Consider the following 23,504-nt stretch of genomic DNA (forward strand, 5'->3'; position numbering starts at 1 on the left):
TGTTTTCAGACTGCAGGATCTTACAGGAAGTACTGACCACTACTAATGATGGTTCATCTTTTGTTCATCTTTTGTTCAGCTCTGCAGGATGGAAACACCGGTCTCGTCAGTGACCAACTCACTGTCTATTCAGTAACTGAAGGAGCAGATGTCAGAGTTGAATGCCCCTTTACTTCTTACAAAAAAACAGGTTTTTTTGTAAGGAAAAATGTAAACAAGAAGACATTCTCATTGAAACAACTGATGCCAAAGATTATCAGAGAGGCAGATACAGCATTGATCATAAACAGAAAGATTTTTTTGTGACCATCACTCAGCTGACCAAGTCTGACTCAGGAGAGTACAGGTGTGGTTTGGCTGAATCTTCTTCAAGGACTTCATACAAGCTTATTGAAATCATCGTTGTGGATGGTGAGTACTAAAAACTGAATGTTCTTCCTTGTCTAAATAATAGTTTTACCTTTTCACCTACTTTTTTTCAATTTCAATGCTTTATTGTCATGTGCACATGAGCTACAGTTTAGATGTGGCGAAGAAAAACTCAAGTTCAACATGAATATTTACCTCATCTTAATCCTACATGTCTTCTGAAAGTAACAGATAAACCAAAACTGACACACGTACACAAGTGTATTTGAATATTATTGTAGAGAACACAGTTATTGTTGTTTCAAGTGATATTTTAGTGACGAGGAATTTAATACCAGGGTCAGGAGAATATTGGTCTGTTGTGTGTTTTCCATTGCCGAATGTAGTAGTCTATGAGACAGCTCTGTGTTCTGTTGAAAAGTAAGACAATAAGTAATAGATTGAGATCAATAGAAAATATTAAAACAACTGAACTGGTTGTTTGTGGCTGCGGTCGGGGCTTTAAAGGAATACGTTAACCCCCAAACTACAATTTTTAGATCAATGAATTACTCATCCTGTGTTACCTTGAATTTGTGAAGAAGACTTTTTCTAGCATGACTCCACGGTGAACAAAGAATCCCAAAATGGAGAAAAGTCTTAATAAATGTGAAATTAACTGGGGCTTTGTTTTACAACAGCAAAAATATATTAAAACATCTGTTTGTTAACTCTTACACAACTAATGCTGTATAATCCTAATGTCATTCACTGTATGCTCACTACTTCCCTAAAACATGCATTCTGCTTAAACCTCACCATTTAAAACACTTCTGCTTAAAGAGACAAGCTCCTCTTTTCTCAAGCACTGTTAATGCAGAAGTGTTTAGATAAGTCATGTTTTACTAAGTTATGAGCAAATTAATTTAAGGTAACTCAGGGTAAATAATAATATAAAAACGATACTTTCAAGGGGTAAAGACATCCTTTCAAAATGTCAGTCTTTGCAACAGATCATCTCTAAGGTTCACATATTTAATTATCAGTTAACCTCAATGAGACACTAGTTATAACTCAAAATTACAAAGCCAAGGATTTTATTAAAGCATTCAAATGTAATATTAATCCCAAATATATTTATATCAAATCCTATTTTGAGCAGAGTGTAAAATAATGATTTGCTAAATCTCCTTGGAAAATATTTAGTTAAAACTCTGTTTCTTTAAATCGCCACACCTCATCCCTCAGTGACTGGATCAAGTTTGAAAAAACACAAAGTTATAAATAATGAAACTACGATTTGTAAACTACACATAGTAACTATTGATTGTTTTGTTTTTCAACAGCAAAACTTGATGGTGGTCTTTCTGCAGAAAAAACAATCGATGCTAGAACTGGGGGAAATATTGTAGTTGAATGCTCCTTTACTCGCATTGAGACCGAGATGTTCTTCTGCAAGGAAGAATGTGAAGGAGACATTCTTGTTGAAACAACTAGTGACACATATACTAAAAAAGGCAGATACAGCATCAGACATGTTAAAGGAGGATTTGTGTTTGTGAGCATTGAACAGCTGAACCAGTCTGACTCAGGATGGTACAGGTGTGGTCTGGACAGACCTGACTCTAAAGATCCATTCCAGAGGTTTAGGCTCAACGTCACTGATGGTGAGTTTATGCTTCATAATGAAAATGATTGTTCATGTCTCTGAAGACAGTTTTCACTGACAGCTGACACACACAGACACTCAGGAGGATCTCATTTCTCTCATCAGGACTTCTTTGTGTCTGCTTGTTTTTGTTCACAGCTCTGACCACTTCTCCTAAAACTACAGAGCAACCTGAATCAACAACTGCTACAGGTACATCCACACACTGTTTTTACTAGAAGTTTCAACAACTTTTGAACATTAAAGAACATGGGAATGGCCATCAAATGATTACATCATATTGTTCTATGCCTTTTCTAAAATCACAACCTGTACATTTCAATTACCATCTGTAAAAAACACATTACAAAGTAGATTTTAAAATGCTGCACCTTTTAAATCAATACTACATCCATGGGCGTAGGAAGCATCCTGAATGTGGGGGGGACATTTTTAACGGGGGGTGTGGGGGCGAAAAAAAATATAGATTTCCTGTATTCTGGTGCATTTTAACAGGTGGTTTGATACTTTTATGTGGCTAGCATGAGGAAAATGATGGGTACATTTTGTAATTTCATCCAGTAGTAAAGAAAGGAAACATATTTGATTATTAATTCAGAGCTGTCTTTGAATTAATAAAAAGCAGTTTAAATGCCCTTTTTTTGTACATTTATATACAACAATAAATATTTGTGAGTGCATTGAGAGATATTGTTGTGGAGAGTCATTTATATATAAATCGCGAAATACATTTGTGAATCCTTCTGTGAGCATTTATTAATATTGAGACTGATCTGACTCCATACAGATGTTAAGTTCACCTAGGAATGATATCATTGACTTAAATGTTCAAATAAATGTTGCTCTTCTGTCCATATTGGTCATATGATGCCCCTTGACTGAAATGTTTCCTGTTCAATATCCCCACTGATTTCCTTAAAATCCTGGATGAGAGTCCACATCACAATTTACTCTCAACTGTCATTTCCCTTTCATCACTCACCTCAGCAATGGACCTCTCTCCACTGTCCCTGTATTCTGCCTCTGACTCACTCTCAAGTGCCTAGATGTCAAGAGAGGTGGTGAAGTGATAATTATTTATTGAGCAGTATACTCTTTCACATTGAATCATAACAAGTCATACTGAATGTAAATACAACTGATTCTAAAGTAAGTCCCAGTCTGTGACATTGGACATTTTGAAGACTCAAAGTCCCAAGCAGTAGGTAGAATATTAGCTAGTCTATGTAATGTGCACAGCAAATAAATAGTTAACTGAATACTGGGATGGAAATAGCCTATAAGCACTCAGTAAAACATAAACACACACAAAAAGCTTCTGATAAGTATAATTAAAACATAATGCACATTACCATTTTGAGAGAGAGTACCTAAGTTAAAGAACTCAGAAAATAATCTCTTATCGAACTGAGGCTCCAGTAAAACACACTGACTGCGCTCTACATGGACATCAGTAAGCCGTTTATGAGTATTATCCCGGTTATGATCATATTGGGGATATGGTGTTTACATGAGCACAGAGAGATCGGGTTATTCATGTTCCCTGTTTACATGATAAATACTAGTAACCTGGCATTTCGATGCCTTTTCTAAACTATTCAGTATTTGTATCTCTCTATCATGACATAAAGACGAAACTCCTCTCCAGAAGTGAGACGCCGCCATCACTGTTAACTGATTAACTGCTACCAGCTGATGACTTACTTTCCTCTTCTTTGAAAAAAATGTTCTTATGTCCATGTTGTCTGGGGGAGAAAACATATCAAACCAAGAGATCGTCAGCTTTGATTTTCGCTGTATTAACCATTTCCTGAACATTTGGTGTGTGTGCCTTACCTCCGCTACCGGCATCGCTTCATACAACAGATCTGAGCTGTCCAACTATGACAACACTCCTTGAACATGCGCGCGCTATGTGAGAATCTGCCTTGGTACAAAGTAGCAGTGAAAACATGGTACGGAGTTTCATTGATTTGGGCATTCTCTCAATAAGCAAGTGGAATGGATTTCATTTGATAGTGAAGCACTGACACAGCGCTCTACAAAGTGCGGCGAGTGGATAGACCGATTCACGGACTTTCCGCATAGTAAAAGTGGGGGGGTCTAAACTAATCATTTGAAAAAGTGGGGGGGACTTGTCCCACCCTCATATAATGGCTGCGACGCCCATGACTACATCTATTCTATTTCGACAGTATATGGCAAATACTGTTGACCTGTTATCTTCCCCTAAAGATAACCTGTCCCCCCCTCTATAAAAACAAATGGATTGTGGGTACTCTAAGTGTTAGATGAATATGTAATTCTTCAAACACCGACAGGTGTGATCGTGTATGTGTTTCTGACTCTGGTCGTCCTGGTCATCGTGTCATCACTGTCTGTGCTGGTATTCTGCAGGAAGAGGATTTGTAAAGCCAAACGTGAGGAACCAGGTAACACACACACACTCACACACACACACACACACACACACACACACACACACACACACACACACACACACACACACACACACACACACAAAACATTTCTCACTGAAAAGTTGTAGTTTTCTCTTGACCAATATTAACTTTAAAATCAGACGCACAATTCTAAAATAACTTTCTCACATAAAATGTCCATCCCCCAACACCAGATTGGGTGCACGGATATTCATTTACAGCATTAAAAATAAGTGGCTTTTTTCAAGTTAATATGCATTAGAAACATGTACAGCCATAGCTTGTTATTTTTTTCATTGAAACTTTATTTTATATTCTTATTCAATTTTCTTAAGTAATTTAAATGTGGCAGGGTGGTTAATGATTAAATATACTGTATATTCTATTGTTTACAAACTCAAAACACATCTATTTATCTTGTTTTACTCATATCTTAATGGTTGGCCTAAATATTTGTTCAAATGGGGAATGTGTGATGTCATGTTTGAAAATCTATCTTTTTCTCAAAGTACTGTTGTGTTTTTCAGAACCTCATGTGGAAACACAACATGCTTCTGCACCGGAGGTAAGTTTGAGAAAATATGAGCATCATATTAATACATTCTTCTGTAGACCAACAAAGTGTACAAGCATCATGTAAAATCTCCAAATAAACACAAATTGAGCCAAAACCAATTATTACTACAACAATTTTGCTGCAGCTAGTTTACAAAATACACCGATAAAAGTTATACAATTCTAACTTTGGGATCACAAGACATTAGCTCCGTAGGGCTTCACTTTTGCACCTGTTGCTGCGTTCTATTCATGTTTACTGAAATGCCAGATTTGATTCACTTCGGACAATGTCTGCAGTAAAATAATATGTGTAAATATGAAAAAAGACCTAAACACAACTTTTTTTTTGTTTTGATGACGTAACTTTACAACCAAGTCCAGTTGCTTGTTTTGTTCTGTTGTTAAAGACACATTTAATCAAGCAATGTTTTTTTCTCCAGGCTGAAGACGACCCGAGTCAACACGCCTACTCCGAGATCACATTTGTCAGCGTCGGCTCGTCCCACAGCGGTTTCCACGGTGACGCTGAGTGTGTTATCTACTCTGTTCCTCAGGTGGAAGCTAGCTCTGATGAGCCCCCTCTGTACTCTACTGTACTCTACTGTTAACGACCCCCAATAACTCTCACAGTCTGGCAGAAGAAGCTGGTGTGAATCAAGCAGCCGTGAACATATTCTGAAACTAGAGATGTTTGTGGGAATATGTAAGATTATTTAACCATTTACTTATTTCAAACCTGCTTTGAATGACCTGCTCATGTGATGATAAGTCCAGCTCTGCTCTAGTTCACAAACGTGCCGCTTCAACAGTTTGCTTCAGGTCAAAGCTGGTTGCACTTATTGTAAGTCCCTTTGGATTAAAGCGTCAGCTAAATTATATTTAATGTAAAAAGCTCTTTTTACAGCTTCAATGTATTTATTACGTTGATTTTATTACAATATATATATGGTATTAAAGTTATATTTGTAAGATAAACTGTTCTAGTAAAGTTAGCAGATTAGCATTAGGTATTTTTGCTTCAAATTACGGTTGACTATTTTGGTTAAAAACTTGATTTACAGAAATGTTTAATTATAGCGGAATATAAATAAATTGATATGAAACTATATTACTTCAACCAGGTGATGTGGTCAGTACGGGATACAAGATGCCACTCGCACATATGTATAATCCTTATGACTTGTTTGTATTGTTTTATACTGTACATGTATTTGGATTTGTACCATTTTTATGGAGTTTTATTTTTTATATTGTATTTTGTATTCGGCCTCTTCCTGCTCTGTACTCTGGATAATGTTCTTGGGATAAAAATAAAACATTTCTGAAATGTGTCTGACAATAATATGTTTTTTTGGCTTAAAACAAAGTACACTTTTCCACACACTTAACATTAAATTATTTAAATGTTAAAAGCAAAATATATTATTTTGCTGCATTAAGTTGCAAAGTTTTAAAGTGAAACCATACGTGATACACATGCAGGTGTTAGAGAGGAGAGTAAAGCTGTGTTGTATTTTAAGCAGGGACTCCATCGTTTAGAGAAGTGAAAACATGTTGGTTTGCCGGTGAAGAAGAAAGAGAGACAGCGTTCAACCATCAGAGACTCGAACATGGACGTCTGCCACAGTTTGATCTTCTTCGTTCTCAGTGAGTACACTTTGTATTTCTGTCATTTCTCTATAACGTCATCTTACTTTCTGTATTTAATGTTAAACTCCCCCTGTGTGACCATCAGCTGTTTGTTTGTTTGTTTGTTTGTGTGGGTAAAGGTGTGACCAGCCATGAGTATGAGTCACATTATTTGTATTTAATATAAAAAACGTATGAGCATATTCCTAATGTATTTTTAACCCACAACTTTTTTTTACATTTGACCTTCATCCAAAGGTTTTTTTATAATTGCAATCAACCACGAGGATACAAATTCAGCAATAATCCTGCAAACACATACGCTTTCAAATACATTTCTCATAGCCAGGTTAGTTTTAATAGTCTCACTTTGTAGTTTTCACATTGGTTCTGCTGAGACTTCCCACAGGAAACTACCTCTCGAACACAATAAGCAAAAAGCGTTGAAAGATAAATCTGCTAGAGGCTCCCAAAATAAATCGTTCTCAGGAAGTCTCTGCAAATGCATGCTTTTGTGACTTCAGGGTTGATTAATCCGTCAATATGCCCTCTTAGATTTACAACTCCAGGGTTCATTCACTTGCTTTTTCTGGAGATTTCAACGTGTAACCATCTTATGGTTTGTTTGGTTGTCATGGAGATAGGGGGTTTAAAATTAATTCAGCAAATTGAACTGCATTGACTTAAAAAATGTGATCAACTAATGTAAATACTAATGTTTATTTTACGACAGAAAACTCAAAAGTAACACCTGTAACAGCTTCTAGTTTGACTGAATGTATGAACAGTTGACATTGACTGTTACATATGTAAGTGTGTTTATAAAGTCTGAAATAAAACTTTGCAGTGGCTGATGTTTTATTTTAATGTCATATTAACTTTATATTTTACAGAAAACGTTTTAATGCGTAATGGAGCTGCTACTATGTTGTATGCCATTAAATAGGTTTATCTCGTCTTATAAAGTGGACCTATCATGCTATATTTAAATTATATATTGTAGGGCCATACCTATATGGTGTATTTATACGTTTCTGTTTTCAAAATACCAAACAGATCATGCATTTTAGCCATGCCTCATTTCGCTCTATGTGCTGTTTGCTGTCTACGGGGCTGATCTCTGTGAGCTGCAGCTGACCACGCCCCCCTGCAGGACAGGGGAGCCGTGCTCTGGGGCCTCATTTATAAAGGGATATACGCTAAAAAAATGTCGTCCACCAGTTTCTACGCAATGTTTGCGATTTATAAAATACTAACTTGACGGGAAAATGTGCGGTCCTCCACGCAAACTCTAACCCATGCGTACGCACTAAGCACAACAACGGGAGAGACGAGAAACTGCGACACCGTTGGCAGAAGGAAGAATGGAGAGAAATATGTGGAAATAATACCATAAATAAAATGTTACCTCTCATTTATCAAATATGAAGAATTCATTTTCAAACATTGATTAAAGCCAATCTTAAAATGATAAAAAAAAAACGCCTGTTTGAGACTCCTCAGTGCACACAAAAACATAACTTGGAGAAATAAATAAATACGGATATGTTATTTAAAACCACCTCAAATATGTTGTGTTAATGTTATGAAATGTTTTCTCATAAATGATGCGGTAAGCAGGAGGACAGAATTACGTCTAAACTGACGCCGTTTTGCATTTCTATAGGTTGTAGATACGAGCATGGTTTTATATACTATCACGTTTAATCGTGTTTTATGCCATTTGCCAAGACTTGATAAGTCGCTCGTAAAACACAGGAGGTATGGAAACTAAGAACACCATATGTGGTAAATTGTACAGCTAATATAACACAACACATTAGTTGTATTTCCTTTAACTGGTGGATTATGGATATATAGTTGCTGATCGACAGCTGGAACACAAACCACCAAATCCAACAAAATAATTCAGATCCAGTCGTCATGACTCCACTCCGGAGGGATTCCCCGATCATTTCTTACAGTTTCTCATCAAGGGGGTGTCTCCTGTCCCCGGTACAAACACACTGCCTGAGGAAGGTTAGGTTATGTGTATTTTTTTTGTCATTAACTTTTTTCGGACCACTTATTTATTTATTTTGGTGACGATCCGACCTCCATGCTGCTACTCTGGTTCAAACTGCATCCACCAAACAATATGATTTATCTCGACCTCCCCAAAATAACCAAAATCTGACACGGTGCGAGATGTCTTTTTTAGCTGTTCGGTCGTAATTTCCTGCGATCTTCTTCATGCAGTCAGTCAAAATGAATGAATGAATGGGCGTTTCTTTGACTATTTATAGGCAAATATGGGCGTTACGAGTCGATTGTGATTTATTAAGGGAAACAGGCGTAGGAAGTGCCGTACGCACTTCCTACGCCGGTACGCAATGTTTTGTGAATCGGAAAATGTCGGAACATTTCTGTACCTATTTTTTTGCTTTGTACTACGTAAGCAACCTTCTCACGTGAATCCTACGCAAGGCGTTATAAATGAGGCCCCAGATCAGCTGCTGGGCTGTCAGAAGAGGGGGAGAAAAAGAGATCTCCGTCCTCCGTGTTTTATTATATAGAGTCGTTATTCATTTGTTTTAAAGCTCAATAAATAACAAAGACCTTTGACCGGCACTTTTCTCATTTTGTCCGGAAGATTTAAACTTTAACGGACATCTTGACCGGCGAAAGAAACTGAAACTGAAACTCTGCCGCACGGTCCCCTCGTTCCTTGGAAGAGGCGGAGAGGTGGGTGTTTGTCATCTGCTGGTGGACTAACCGGAGAGAATTACAGTGCTTGCCTCGACGGGGAGGGATTGCATTGCATTAAAGCAGCGGGAGCAAACGCTTGCCTCGGGGAGGGAGAAAGAAAGCCACAGCGGAGAATAAACAGAAGGGTAACCATGGTAACCAAGTCTTCTTCGCTGCTTTTGTGGCATACTACAGCGCCACTTACAGGCCTGGCATATGTACTACAGCGTCTCCAGCACTTTCGAACGGCAATGGCCGTGGCTGTCTCCTCCTGATTGGTGGAGTTGGCCCAATAGCCGTAGCGCCACTTTCCTGACGTCAGTAAAGTGTTCAAATCTGGATCAGTTTTTATCAGATCCGTTGCAGCCCCTTTTTTAGAGATTTGGGTATGGAGGGAAATAGAGAGGGTTGTGTTTTCTGACACTTGGTGAGTTCCCTGGAACACCGGGGACACATATTCATGTATAAAAGACGTACAAAAGTGCATTTTGCATGATAGGTCCCCTTTAAAGGCTTTTTTTTTACATAACTAACTGGTTCTTTACTTGAGTATTTAAATGTAATGCTTCTAGATTTTATATTTGTTTACTCAACTATAGATATCTGACACTCAGTTAGGCTACTTGTAACATTTGACATACGAAACATGATGATATGATGCAGAATGTACTACTTATATACAATTGGCTCCACCTTGACACACTACAACAGGGGTAGGCAAGTAAGTTTGGCCGTGGGCCAATTTTTTGCTGAGCCACAAGATGGCGGGCCAGAACATAATCAAAGCCTAATTCAAGGAATTGATTTTGGTAAGAGGGCGCAGCGCCCCTGTTCCCTGGTTCAGAAAAAACTCTGATATCCCTGATAACCCTCCCCATCAACACTCTGATGCACAGTCAGATCCGCTGATTGGTTCACTGATGATATAGGCGCCCAATCCAGAGCCTCTGGATAGACCCGCCCAAAGGGAGGCTCGTCGTCTCTAGCCCCATTTCAGTCCCATGTTAAAAGTCAGGGCTATTATCTGTATTTTAACAGACTTATCTTTTAAATTGAGGTGTATTTGTTGTGCTCTTCAAAGTTTATTTTTTTCTGAAATTTTAGGGAGGATGGTCCTCCCTTTCTTCAATGGACGAGCCTCCACTGAGTGAGTTATTAACTAGGTAGCAGTGTTATTTAACATACTTTTATTCTGATAAGTATTGTCAAGTTCTCTGGGTTTTTGGCATTTATTTGAGTGTTTGCCCACATTTGAGAGGCTTGAGGGGCAACAGAGGACACATGGACAACTGGAATCCTTTTTCCTTTTCTTTATTTCAACTTTTCAAGGAGACATTAGGATTCTTTCAGGTTGAAAACCTTTAAAAAAATACAAAATAAATAAATTACAGCATGTTTTGCTTTGCAATTTATTTAATATATTATAACCTAAATTAATCAGTAACCAAGTATTTTACTCAAACTCAATGTATTTAATAGTTAAAGGGGACCTATCATGCAAAATGCACTTTTGTACGTCTTTTATACATGAATATGTGTCCCCGGTGATCCAGGGAACTCACCAAGTGTCAGAAAACACAACCCTCTCTATTTTCCTCCATACCCAAATCTCTAAAAACGGGGCTGCAACGGATCTGATAAAAACTGATCCAGATTTGAACACTGTCCTGACGTCAGGACGGTGGCGCTACGGCTATTGGGCCAACTCTCCACCTATCAGGGGAATGTGGGGTTGGGCCAAATAGAGTGAAATGAGGCATGGCTAAAATGCATGATCTGTTTGGTATTTTGAAAACAGAAACGTATAAATATACCTTATATAGGTATGGCCCTACAATATATCATTTAAATATAGCATGATAGGTGTCCTTTAAATAAGTACTTTAATTGACGTCAGTGTACCCCGCTGCCTGATTATGCCTGTGCTGTATGTCATTCATTCTCAACATAGATAAAAGTACAATAAGCATTCTTCAGGTGTAGGTAGATTCTCTATTCGGACATTATAGCCTATATGTGCGACTGTCGGTCCGATGTTGTAAAAAAAAAAAAAAAAAAAAAAATCTAAAAATATTTTTTTATTTTTTATTCTCAAAATTACGGGCCAAATATTATTGCTGGCGGGCCAACAATGGCCCGCGGGCCGCCTGTTGCCGACCCATGCACTACAACATTATAAGGCTCCGACATGTATTTGTTAGACATAAAAACAGAATATACTATTATATGATAAAACAACACTGTGAAATTGAAAGATGAGATTGGTGCATAATGATAACTTTTACTGAAACTGAAAGTACATTTTGCTGATAATTACTAACATTTTGAATTCAGTTCAACATTCATTGGAGTATTTTTAGACCATAGTGTTCCTGCATTGGGGAGGAGAGTAGAGCTGTGTTGTGTTTGGAGGAGGGACTTCATCATTTAAAGAAGTAGTTCCTGGTTAGCCAGTGAAGAAAGACAGTCAGTGGTAAACCATCAGAGTCTCAGCATGAAAGTCTCTCACACTTTGATCTGCTTCTTCCTCCTCTTCTGTGAGTACTTTTCTTTATTTTCATCTCAGTAATTTAATATGTTTCCTTTAAAGTATGTATTGAGTTAATGCAAGGCTCCAGCAGTACGAGTTATTCAAATATTTCAAAGTTAGGCTTTTTAGTAGCTTCAAATGTATGTTTCACTTCCTCAAACAAACTGTACATCATCATTAAACTCAGTTATTATCGTCTTACTGAACGAGTAAAACTAGAAGTCACAACGACTGGTTATTTTGTAAAATAATGTACATGCTTGATTTTACTGCTAATGATTATTTTCATAATAATTTAATCGCCAAATTATTTTCTTGGTTCCTTTATTAATCCTTTGATCTTTATTCTTACTATATATAAATGCCGCTAATGTTAATTTGATCTGTGTTAATGTGAAACAGGAAGTGTTGTGATCAGACTGCAGGATCCTACAGGAAGTACTGACCACTACTAATGATGGTTCATCTTTTGTTCATCTTTTGTTCAGCTCTGCAGGATGGAAACACCGGTCTCGTCAGTGACCAACTCACTGTCTATTCAGTAACTGAAGGAGCAGATGTCAGAGTTGAATGCCCCTTTACTTCTTACAAAAAAAACAGGTCTTTTTGTAAGGAAAAATGTAAACAAGAAGACATTCTCATTGAAACAACTGATGCCAAAGATTATCAGAGTGGCAGATACAGCATTGATCATAAACAGAAAGATTTTTTTGTGACCATCACTCAGCTGACCAAGTCTGACTCAGGAGAGTACAGGTGTGGTTTGGCTGAATCTTCTTCAAGGACTTCATACAAGCTTATTGAAATCATCGTTGTGGATGGTGAGTTTCTACTAAAAACTGAATGTTCTTCCTTTGTCTAAATAATAGTTTTACCTTTTCACCTACTTTTTTTCAATTTCAATGCTTTATTGTCATGTGCACATTAGCTACAGTTTAGATGTGGCAAAGAAAAACTCAAGTTCAACATGAATATTTACTTCATCTTAATCCTACATGTCTTCTGAAAGTAAAAGATAAACCAAAACTGACACATGTACACAAGTGTATTTGAATATTATTGTAAAGAACACACTTATTTTTGGTTCAAGTGATATTTTAGAGATGAAGAATTTAATACCAGGGTCAGGAGAATATTGGTCTGTTGTGTGTTTTCCATTGCTGAATGTAGTAGTCTATGAGACAGCTCTCTGTTCTATTGAAAAGTAAGACAATTAGTAATAGATTGAGAACAATAGACAATATTAAAACAACTAAACTGGTTGTTTGTGGCTGCTGTCGGGGCTTTAAAGGAATACTTTACCCCAAATTAAAATATTTTGATCAATGAATAACTCATCCTGTGTTACCTTGAATTTGTGAAGAAAACTTTTTCTAGCGTGACTCCACGGTGAACAAAGAATCCCAAAATGAAGAAAAGTCTTAATAAATGTTAAATTAACTGGGGCTTTGTTTTACAAGAGCAAAAATATATTAAAACATCTGTTTATTAACTCTTACACAACTAATGCTGTATAGTCCAAAGGTCATTCACTGTATGCTCAGTACTTCCCTAAAACATGCATTCTGCTTAAACCTCACCATTTAAAACACTTCTGCTTAAAGAGACAAGCTCCTCTTTTCTCAAGAACAGTTAATGCAGAAGTGTTTAGATAAGTCATGTTTTACTAAGTTATGAGCATATGAATTCAAGGTCACTCAGGGTAAATAATAATATAAAAACGATACTTTCAAGGGGTAAAGACATCCTTTCAAAATGTCATTCTTTGCAACAGATCATCTCTAAAGTTCACATATTTAATTATCAGTTAACCTCAATGAGACACTAGTTATAACTCAAAATTACAAAGCCAAGGATTTTATTAAAGCCTTCAAATCTAATATTAATCCCAAATATATTTATATCAAATCCTATTTTGAGCACAGCGTAAAATAATGATTTGCTAAATCTCCTTGAAAAATATTTAGTTAAAACGCTGTTTCATTAAATCGTCACACCTCATCCCTCAGTGACTGGATCAAGTTTGAAAAAACACAAAGTTATAAATAATGAAACTACGATTTGTTAACTACAAATAGTAACTATTGATTGTTTTTGTTTTTCAACAGCAAAACTTGATGGTGGCCCTTCTGCAGAAAAAACCATCGATGCTAGAACTGAAGGAAATATTGTAGTTGAATGCTCCTTTACTCACTCTGGGACCACTATGTTCTTCTGCAAGGAAAAATGTGAAGGAGACATTCTTGTTGAAACAACTAATGACACATATACTAAAAAAGACAGATACAGCATCAGACATGTTAAAGGAGGATTTGTGTTTGTGAGCATTGAACAGCTGACCCAGTCTGACTCAGGATGGTACCGGTGTGGTCTGGACAGACCTGACTCTAAAGATCTATACCAGAGGTTTAGGCTCAACGTCACTGATGGTGAGTTTCTGCTTGATAATGAAAATGTTTGTTCATGTCTCTGAAGACAGTTTTCACTGACAGCTGCTGATGTTTTAAACTCAATTTAAAATAGTTCAGCTGACAAACAGGAGGATCTAATTTCTCTCATCAGGACTTCTTTGTGTCTGCTTGTTTTTGTTCACAGCTCTGACCACTTCTCCTAAAACTACAGAGCAGCCTGAAACAACTGCTACAGGTACATCCACACACTGTTTTTACTAGAAGTTTCAACAACTTTTGAACATTAAAGAGCATGGGAATGGCCATCAAATGATTCCATCATATTGTTCTATGCCTTTTCTAAAATCACAACCTGTACATTTCAATTACCATCTGTAAAAAACACATTACAAAGTAGATGCTGCACCTTTTTAAATCAATACTACATCTATTCTATTTCGACAGTATATGGCAAATACTGTTGACCTGTTATCTTCCCCTAAAGATAACCTGTCCCGCTCTTGAAAAAACTAAATGGATTATGGGTACTCTAAGTGTTAGATGAAATATGTAACTTTTCAAACACCGACAGGTGTGATCCTGTATGTGCGTCTGACCCTGGTCGTCCTGGTCATCGTGTCATCACTGTCTGTGCTGGTATTCTGCAGGAAGAGGACTTGTAAAGCCAAAAGTGAGGAACCAGGTAACACACAGGAACTTTCCATTTCTCACAGAAAAGCTTTTGATCTTTCTCCACATATAAAATAACCTTTGAAACAGACACAACATTCAAAGTTAAAATACTCACAAATAACAGAACAGAAGTTCCTAAACACGAAGAACAACGACATACAAGAATCTGACAAAGACTAAACAGAAAACCAACAAAGTGCATGAGTTCAGAAGGTGGCAGAGAAGGACACACAATCAGAACAGAAAGGAAAACACACACAAGGACAGGAAGCACAAACAGGCATGACAAGGGAAGAACACTTTTCATAGTAAAACAGGAAACCGATAAACAAAACTGGGATCATGACAGTTGATGAGGGATGAATCTGTGTTTGTCTCCATTTGACTGAGCAAGATGTTTTTCCAGTGTAGTGTCATTATCTAAACGTACTGCTGTGTTTTTCAGACCCTCCTGTGGAAACACAATATGATTTCGTCACAGAGGTAAGTTTTGGTAAACCAGATCATAAGTGTTTGTGAAACCAGCTGATATTCACACCTCTTCTCCTGTAGACCGACCGAGTGTACGATGATATCGGGGAGGCCGGCCGGAGCAGATCTCGTCCTGTGGAAATCTCTTCTGTTCACACTCACGCCAGATATACACGACCAAATGGAGATGAAACCGATGATTACTAAAACATTGACACTGCTTCTAATTCATAAAATACAGTTAGGGTTATTTAACTCTGGGCTCATAAAACAGCAGCTTTAGGCGGCATCCTTTAAAAAAATGTCCGCACGCTTTATCCCCGGTCACAGACCAAAACAAGAATGCTAGTTTGGGAACGTTTTTTACATCTCTTGCTTTTTTATCCATAAAAACTTTTGTTAAATGTAAAAACAGATATCAGATAAGTGTAAATATGATAAATGGCCCAACCAAAGGAAAAGGATTGAAGTTGTTTTTGTTTGTTGTCAATATTTACACTTTATTCTATATTGGTAGTGTTCCGACTCTGATCTGCAGCTGAGACACAACAATTCTCCTGGGTATCAATAAAGTTTTATCTTATCCAAAGTTTTTGGGAAATGGTGTAAAGAATGTATTGTTGGCTTGCAGTTTACCACGGTTTGATCTTCTTGGTTTTCTAGTGAGTACACTTTGTATTTCTGCCATTTTCTATATAACGTCATTTCCCTTTTTATATTTACAGATATACTCCCCCAGATGTGTGCTCATCAGATGTTGCGTATTTTAAAATGAGTCTCTGTCTTGTTAGTGCGAATGCTATTTATAGCATTCCACTATAGTTCTTCGAATCTTTATTCTTCCCCTTATTATTTCACCAATACTTTGGCTCTCCATAACTTCAGCATACTTTCAGCTACAGAAACCATTCAAATATCAAACTATTCAGCCTGTACAGCAATTGATGGGAAACTTTCAACTTTTTCAAAATATTTCATACTTTTTGAAATATTCAGCTTTTTAAACTCTTTTTTTAACATGGAAGTCAATGGGAGGAACCTTCAAATCCTCTTTTACCTACACCTTACGCCAAATTCTTCTCCTTCCACATACTTTCAGCTAGAGACTTCATTCCAACTTTAAAATGATCACAAGACCTTCAGCTATAAAACAGATTCTTCATATCTTTTACGGTTTTTGACTTTTCAACGTTTAACATTTTCAGGCTGTTTTAGATTTTATAATGGTTGTCTATGGGAGGGACTCTTCAGGGCTAGAGTGCGTGACATCATCACTTAGAGCAGGGGTTCCCAACCTTTATTGTGCCAAGGACCGGTAGATACATTAAAAAAAAATCGCGGACCGGTTGTCAATTTTAACTGATTTTAATATTTACTCACCACCAGCAGGTAGCAACAGAGGCTAATTGTATGTAACAGCCTGAACAAATACTAGAACAATATGCATCCAAAACATATTAACAAAGTTTAAAAAATAACCGGTGTTGTTTTTTGGTTTTTCGGAAAACCAAAAAACCGACGTTATTCAGTTTTTAAACCAAAACGGGAAAACAGATAAATCAACGTTTTGGTTTTGTTTGTATGATTTACGGATAATCCAGTGAATGCTGGGAAAATGTTTTTCGTTCCGGTGCACTCCCGACAGCATTTAGCACTACATCGAGATTAAGATTAAACTAATTTATTTTGGGAACAGCCGCATATATGCCGGTGTCGGACAGACACAAACACACCGAACACACAGAGCTGAGCTGAGCAGAGCACATACACACACACATCATGCGCCTTGGTGACTGACTGGACATCTCCTTCATAAAACTAATAAAAGGGGGGAGTAATCGGGCAGTTCGATGTGTGTAGATGTGTGTGTGGTTAACACGTAGCAGCCTGCAGTCACTCTTAAACTGTTCTGATTAAGTTAAACACAGCGAAGGCGGTGCGTAAAAAGGCACAGCTCTTTACTGAGTATACGTCCCGTTGCCTCCTGATGCTGCAGCCATTTCATGAAGTGAAGGAGGTTTTCCTTCTATAAAACAGCTGCGGGCAGCAGATACCGTGAGAGTCCCGGACATTAATTCATAGATCAAGGCATACTGGTTTACTCTCCTGTTTTGCCAATCCGGTGCTTAAACAAATAGCTCTACACCCCTGGCCGACATGTCCTTAAAATGAAGTCCGAGTTTGAAATATATCTCAAATAATGTATGCACCACCATTTCCCCACATAAACATAACAGTCTGCAATCAAACGGTTGTCTCCTGTGCGCTCCTCTTCCTACTTGGTACACCGGTAACATGCTCGTGCGCACAAGAGGCTGAGACCTTAGGCTGAGCCGCCGAATCCCTCGGAACATCATAAAAGCCATTTTCAACCGTTTTCTGGTGAAAGATTAACTAGCTACTGGATGAAATAATATGACTGGTGGCATAGGTGCGAAGATTATATAATTCTGCAAATATTACGATAAACTCACAGCTATTTCGCGGACCAGCAGTAACACCTCCGCGGACCGGTACCGGGCCGCGGACCGGGGGTTGGGAACCCCTGATCTACTGTACAGATAGTTTCCTCATGGCAGACGCACATCAATAACATCCGCTGGCCAATCATTAACAGCCAAATGTAAATGCTGTCAGATTCTCTTTGCACCGCAGTTGTCTTTTCCTGAGTCCTGATGTATTCTCCTTTGCATTTTCTGTTAACACTATGATGTTTAACTCAGAAGTTAAGGAATAGTGGTTTGGAAAAGACGATAGGATAATCTTTTGAAATTCAACCGCAACCTGTGTGGTCAAAAAGGTCATCAATGCAACTTGTTGGAAAAATATCACTCGTCACCAGCTTGAGCTTCAATATTAGGATACATGTATTTATTATCCTCTCAATAATGGAAGTAGTCATCATACAGAGCATTTGGTACAACTAGTTCCTGAACAGTGTCCTTCAGATGCTGATATACAAGAGAAGGAGTTACACAGTCACAAGATACATGTATACCGGTTCAAAGCAGTATTCTATGCTTAAATCAGATTAGCTAAGGCCCACATAAGCAAAACACATGACAGTCATATGTCTATCTCCATAGAGGCTGAATCATCATATTAATCACATAGCTATCATATGCCTAAAACAGTCCTGATGCTCTTCTAGGTAATCATACATCCTGTCATGTACACAGCTACGTAGGGCCTTTGTTATCATGTTACTCTGATATTGGAAAAGTACATTCAGTATTGTCCCAACACAACTTCAAGAGCCACATTACACTGAAGCACGAATGGCAAAAGAAGGAAAGGAAGGCAAAGGGAAAGATCACATATAAATATTCAAAGTTCTGTGGCCTTCATTGACCTTCTGCTGACTCTTCCAATGAATTCATCAGTCCATCTTTGGTCTGTTCCCCTTTTCGTCCTTTGCATACTGTATACAGCTGATACTGTATGTTTGTTTTAAAGTTTATGTGGACATCAGAATCAGAATCGGAATACCTTTATTCGTCCCAGAGGGAAAATTTGCATTTGTTACAGCAAGAAAAGAGCCAAAGACAGCTTAATATTAACCAAGAAGCATGCATAAATACAAAAATTACACAATTTACAAAATACACATCCTGTAACAGTTATGTATGGGCTCAGAACAGTCTCATAATACACACATGCACACACACCAATGTGTTCCGTTTCATATACTTGTAAATAAAATCAAAATACAGAAAAAAGTTTTATATATGTATTTTTGATCCACACACATTTGTTTTCCGTTTAAAACCGCTGCACCTGCATACATAACCCGCTTTCTGTGCATGGATCGCTTTGCATTCGTGTGTGGGTCTTTTGAGACTCCCCTGACGGTCACCCGATTCGATAATTATTTCTATCTATAGCAAATCAGATGTCTCCTCAATTCTAAGCCAATCACATGAGCACGCCCCACAAGGGTATGATTTATTGCGTTCATGACGTAGCAATTCATATACGCATTTTGCTGACAGGTCCCTCTCAGGACACCTCCACTCTCAGTTCATTGCCACTTTACGAGCAGGAAATGCACGCAAATACAATATTTTATATTATTAAGGTACAGCGCCACTTTCCAAACCATTAATGAATGCTTGTGTACACAAAAACAGCAGGCAAAACCGTTTTAAATGTGTGTTTCCTGTATGGCGAATACAGCTGCTTTATTTATGTCTGTATGAAGTTGTTGTGAGTTTAGGGAGCAGCTACAGGTTAGCTTAGCCTGATCGATCAGTGGCCTGTGCTACGAAGCCAGTTCTACAGACCCTGGATATCTCTGAGTTATCTGGCTTAACTAACCCTAACAAGCGAGATCTCGCTAAACTGTCCTACGACGCTGGTTATCAACTCGGTAAATCAAGCCAGGGTTTCTCTGTCCGGCTGAGTGCGCGTTCACATGAAAGGGGCGGGGTTAGCAACCTTTGACCAATCACAAACAGGGACAAGCGTACTGACAGCGCAGCGTCATACTTCATGAATGAAAAGTAAACTATAATATTAGACAAATATGAAGAAGTTAAACTTTAAACATCCATGACTTAAACACTTAATCCAGGATACAAGCAACATTGCTGCACCTGCAAGGTGAATACAGCTGGTAAAAGAAAAAGTGTTTGAATGCGTACATTAACAGGTTTATGATATCACTGCCCCGTCCAAGACACGAGTGGATCTGACTTTAATTACATTTGACTCAAGTGTTTCGTCAACTTAATGTGTTGTTTAAAATAACACTTTGGCATACAGTATGTGACAATGTACGTGTTGCACGGCCAGATACGGCTCGAGAAGCTGACTCAGATGAATGAGGCGAGTAAACACAGCTGACAGCCGCCGTGAAACTCGAGCGATTATTCGCATTAGAGATGGGCGAGTCCTGATTCATCCGGATCATTAACCCGGATCCTAGAAATGAGCTGGTCGTGACGAGTCTCCCTCTCCATTAACCCGAGTCCTTTGAGTCCCACACTTGGTGTGACGTACAAATTAAAACTATAAATTGCATCACTCGCTACTCTCTTTATAACATGTAAAATCACATTACAACGTACCCCAGTCCATCTGCCTACCCTTTAGCAAGTATACAGGATAGCTGCCAGAAGTTATCGTTTGGCTCAGGGGAGGGGACGCGGATCAGTGAAACTTCCTGCAGACTCGTGGGGACTCAGAGGAGCCGACGGCTCCTAACCGTAATAGCATAGCAGATCCAGAGATCCATACTCGTCATGTGCACGAGCATAGCCCCTCCTCCAGCACCCGGCTCCCGCGGCTATATTATGCACGAGTCAACAGCAGACTCAGAGATTCGCAAATCCTGACTCACTGTGCAAAACATAGCAGACTTGTGCGGACTCAGAGCCGTAACTGTATAGCAGCAGATCCAGAGATCCAGCAGACTCGTCATCATGCACGATTCAACAGCAGACTCAGATTCGCTAAATCGCAAAATTACCCTTTTTTTTGTGATCAATATGTTTTATTAAAGCAAAAGACACTACTTTACACACATTTAACACATACAAACACCAGTATTGCAATGATTACGCAGTCCATGAGAAAATATGGGGGGCATATGATTAGATATAATTATATGTTTAATAATAATAATTGTATAATTAAGACATTTTATATATTCTAACTGTTTTGCAATTTTCTATCATTTGTCATTGTTTGTTTCTTTTTGTGTGCTATGTTCAAAATAAACGTTTTGCCAAGTAAGATCCTTATTGGAAATGCAGCTATTACACGCAGGAGACTGTTGCACAACATGACAATTTTGTTAGAAGTCTACACTGAAACTTCATTTAGAGCCGGAAACATAATGGACTTAATCAAAATCGCGGGATCCGTGAATCCAGGTCAATGATCGAGAGAGACCAGTAGCCTACGAGTCAGCGGAACTTCACAGACTCAGATTCGCAAATCCTGACTCACTGTGCAAAACACAGCAGACTCGTGCGGACTCAGAGTCGTAACCATATAGCAGCAGATCCAGAGATCCAGCAGACTCGTCGTCATGCACGAGTCAACAGCAGACTCAGATTCGCAAATCCTGACTCACTGTGCGCAACACAAAACACAGCAGACTCGTGCGGACTCAGAGCCGTAGCCATATAGCAGCAGATCCAGAGATCCAGCAGACTCGTCCTCATGCACGAGTCAACAGCAGACTCAGATTTGCCAAATCGCAAAATAACCCTTTTTTTTGTGATCAACATTCTTTATTAAAGCAAAATACACTGTGTAGCGGAGGTTAATATAACGTCAGTTTAATATGCTCGTGAAATGCAACAACTCTTCGGTTTCACCGATAGGATTTCTACGGTCTTGGTGATGCTGACTCATATGACTCAAATGACTCGTATGATCCGGATCTCTTCAATGACTGACTCAGAAACGCCCCATTATTACAAGTATTATATAATTATATAGTTACAAAATAAAATCGCCACTCTCAGTAGGCCTACAGCGCCACTTTCCGAACAATGTATATCATTTTCAGTGTGTGTGTGTGTGTGTGTGTGTGTGTGTGTGTGTGTGTGTGTGTGTGTGTGTGTGTCTGTGTGTGTGTGTGTGTGTGTGTGTGTGTGTGTGTGTGTGTGTGTGTGTGTGTGTGTGTGTGTGTGGATCTGAGTTTTTTTCCCCTCATGCCTGCAATAGAAATACTTATTTTACACATACACATACACATTACTGTACACATTCATTGTGACATTCATTAAGATATGGCATTAAAAATAACATCAGATTGTTTCATTAACACAACATTTTATATAATACTCAAATCTAGTAACAACAATTCAGTGGTCGAATGTAACTAAGTATATTTACTCAAGCACGATACTCGTTTTTGAGATACTTGTACTTCACTTTACTACATTTTCGAGACAATGTTTTGCTTTTTCATCACCTACATTCATTTTACAAACTAGCTACTTTGCAGTTATGGATTTATAATACAGAATATAAATCTACTAATAAATCAATATGTGTTATTATACTTTAAGCTCAGCAGTGTATAAAGTCATTTAAATAAACCCCACCTTTACCAAGTGTATATTATTTTATCTGTAATATTATTAGAGCTGATAGGAGCCATACTGGAAAATGTGTAGTTATACTGTCTGCACTTTAAGTATATTTTGTTGCCAATACTTTTGTACTTTTACTTGTGTACAATTTTTAATGCAGGAGTATTTCAAAATGCAACACCTCTGCTTACAATGTGCCGTACTGTCGCCAAGTTGTCTGTGACTCATAAAGCTTCTTAGCTAAAATAAGAGATGCAGTCAACAGGCCAACTTTTCAATGTCAATAGCCACGAAGCTAAGAAAAAATAGCAGTCTCAGTTATTTATAAAAAATATGTTGCTTCAGTTCTGCTGGAGACCACAAACTGATCATGACAAATACAACTTCCTCTGTAACTGGAAAGTTACCTTTAATGTTCATCAGGTGAACTTCAAGACTGCATTCAAATGTGAAATGACGACATTATTTTGCAAAAGCAATACCTTGGTTGTCTTTTCATGTTTCACAATAAACCCAAAAACAGGATGTATGTCAGACCAAGGATTCATACATGGATAGTTACTACAACCCATGATTATCCAGCATTAAAATCATAAGAGGAAGATAAATACTATTTAAAGGTGGGGTAGGTAATTTTGGAGAAACCAGCTCGAGTGCGCTAGAATTTGAAAATACACAACCGGAAAAAATCTGCCACTTCCTTACAGAGCCCCTCCTCCAACACACACGAACGCGCACATGACCAATGAGGGCACGAGATAAGTTTGTGCACAGATGGAAGGCTGGCAGGCAGGTAGGCCATCCAGTTATTTTAGCCGGGCCGGCTAAAATGATTGGTCGTGCTTTTTACAGTATTACGGCTTCCACAGATGAATTTTTTTTATGGATTTTTTGTCAAAGCACTTAAGATATTCATTGCTATCGGGATGTTAAGAGCATTCCATGGAATATAACAAAAAGTGTATCTCGAGCCGGTTTCTCAAACTTACCTACCCCACC

General features: G+C 38.1%; 2 protein-coding genes across 9 annotated transcripts in view; both read left to right on the forward strand.

Annotated features, from left to right (window-relative positions):
• The window catches only part of LOC117483359 (polymeric immunoglobulin receptor-like), a 29,250-nt gene extending 13,204 nt beyond the window's left edge, over positions 1 to 16,046 (forward strand). For 2 of the 8 annotated variants that reach the window (XM_034131661.1, XM_034131667.1), the window contains 2 exons: positions 4,986 to 5,023; positions 5,457 to 6,334. In XM_034131661.1, coding sequence (XP_033987552.1) covers positions 4,986 to 5,023; positions 5,457 to 5,624 — 206 coding nt within the window. In that variant the 3' untranslated portion in view covers positions 5,625 to 6,334. Of the gene's footprint in view, positions 1 to 2,155; positions 2,210 to 4,338; positions 4,450 to 4,985; positions 5,024 to 5,456; positions 6,335 to 15,430; positions 15,469 to 15,537 lie in introns of those variants that run through there. The other 6 variants (XM_034131660.1, XM_034131664.1, XM_034131659.1 and 3 more) reach the window with 5 other exon arrangements.
• The window catches only part of LOC117483363 (polymeric immunoglobulin receptor-like), a 49,844-nt gene continuing 32,951 nt past the window's right edge, over positions 6,612 to 23,504 (forward strand). Inside the window, exon 1 of the mRNA XM_034131674.1 lies at positions 6,612 to 6,663. Coding sequence (XP_033987565.1) covers positions 6,627 to 6,663 — 37 coding nt within the window. The 5' untranslated portion in view covers positions 6,612 to 6,626. The remainder of the gene's footprint in view (positions 6,664 to 23,504) is intronic.

Source organism: Trematomus bernacchii, unplaced genomic scaffold (genome assembly GCF_902827165.1).
Source record: "Trematomus bernacchii unplaced genomic scaffold, fTreBer1.1, whole genome shotgun sequence".
Lineage (NCBI taxonomy): Eukaryota > Metazoa > Chordata > Actinopteri > Perciformes > Nototheniidae > Trematomus > Trematomus bernacchii.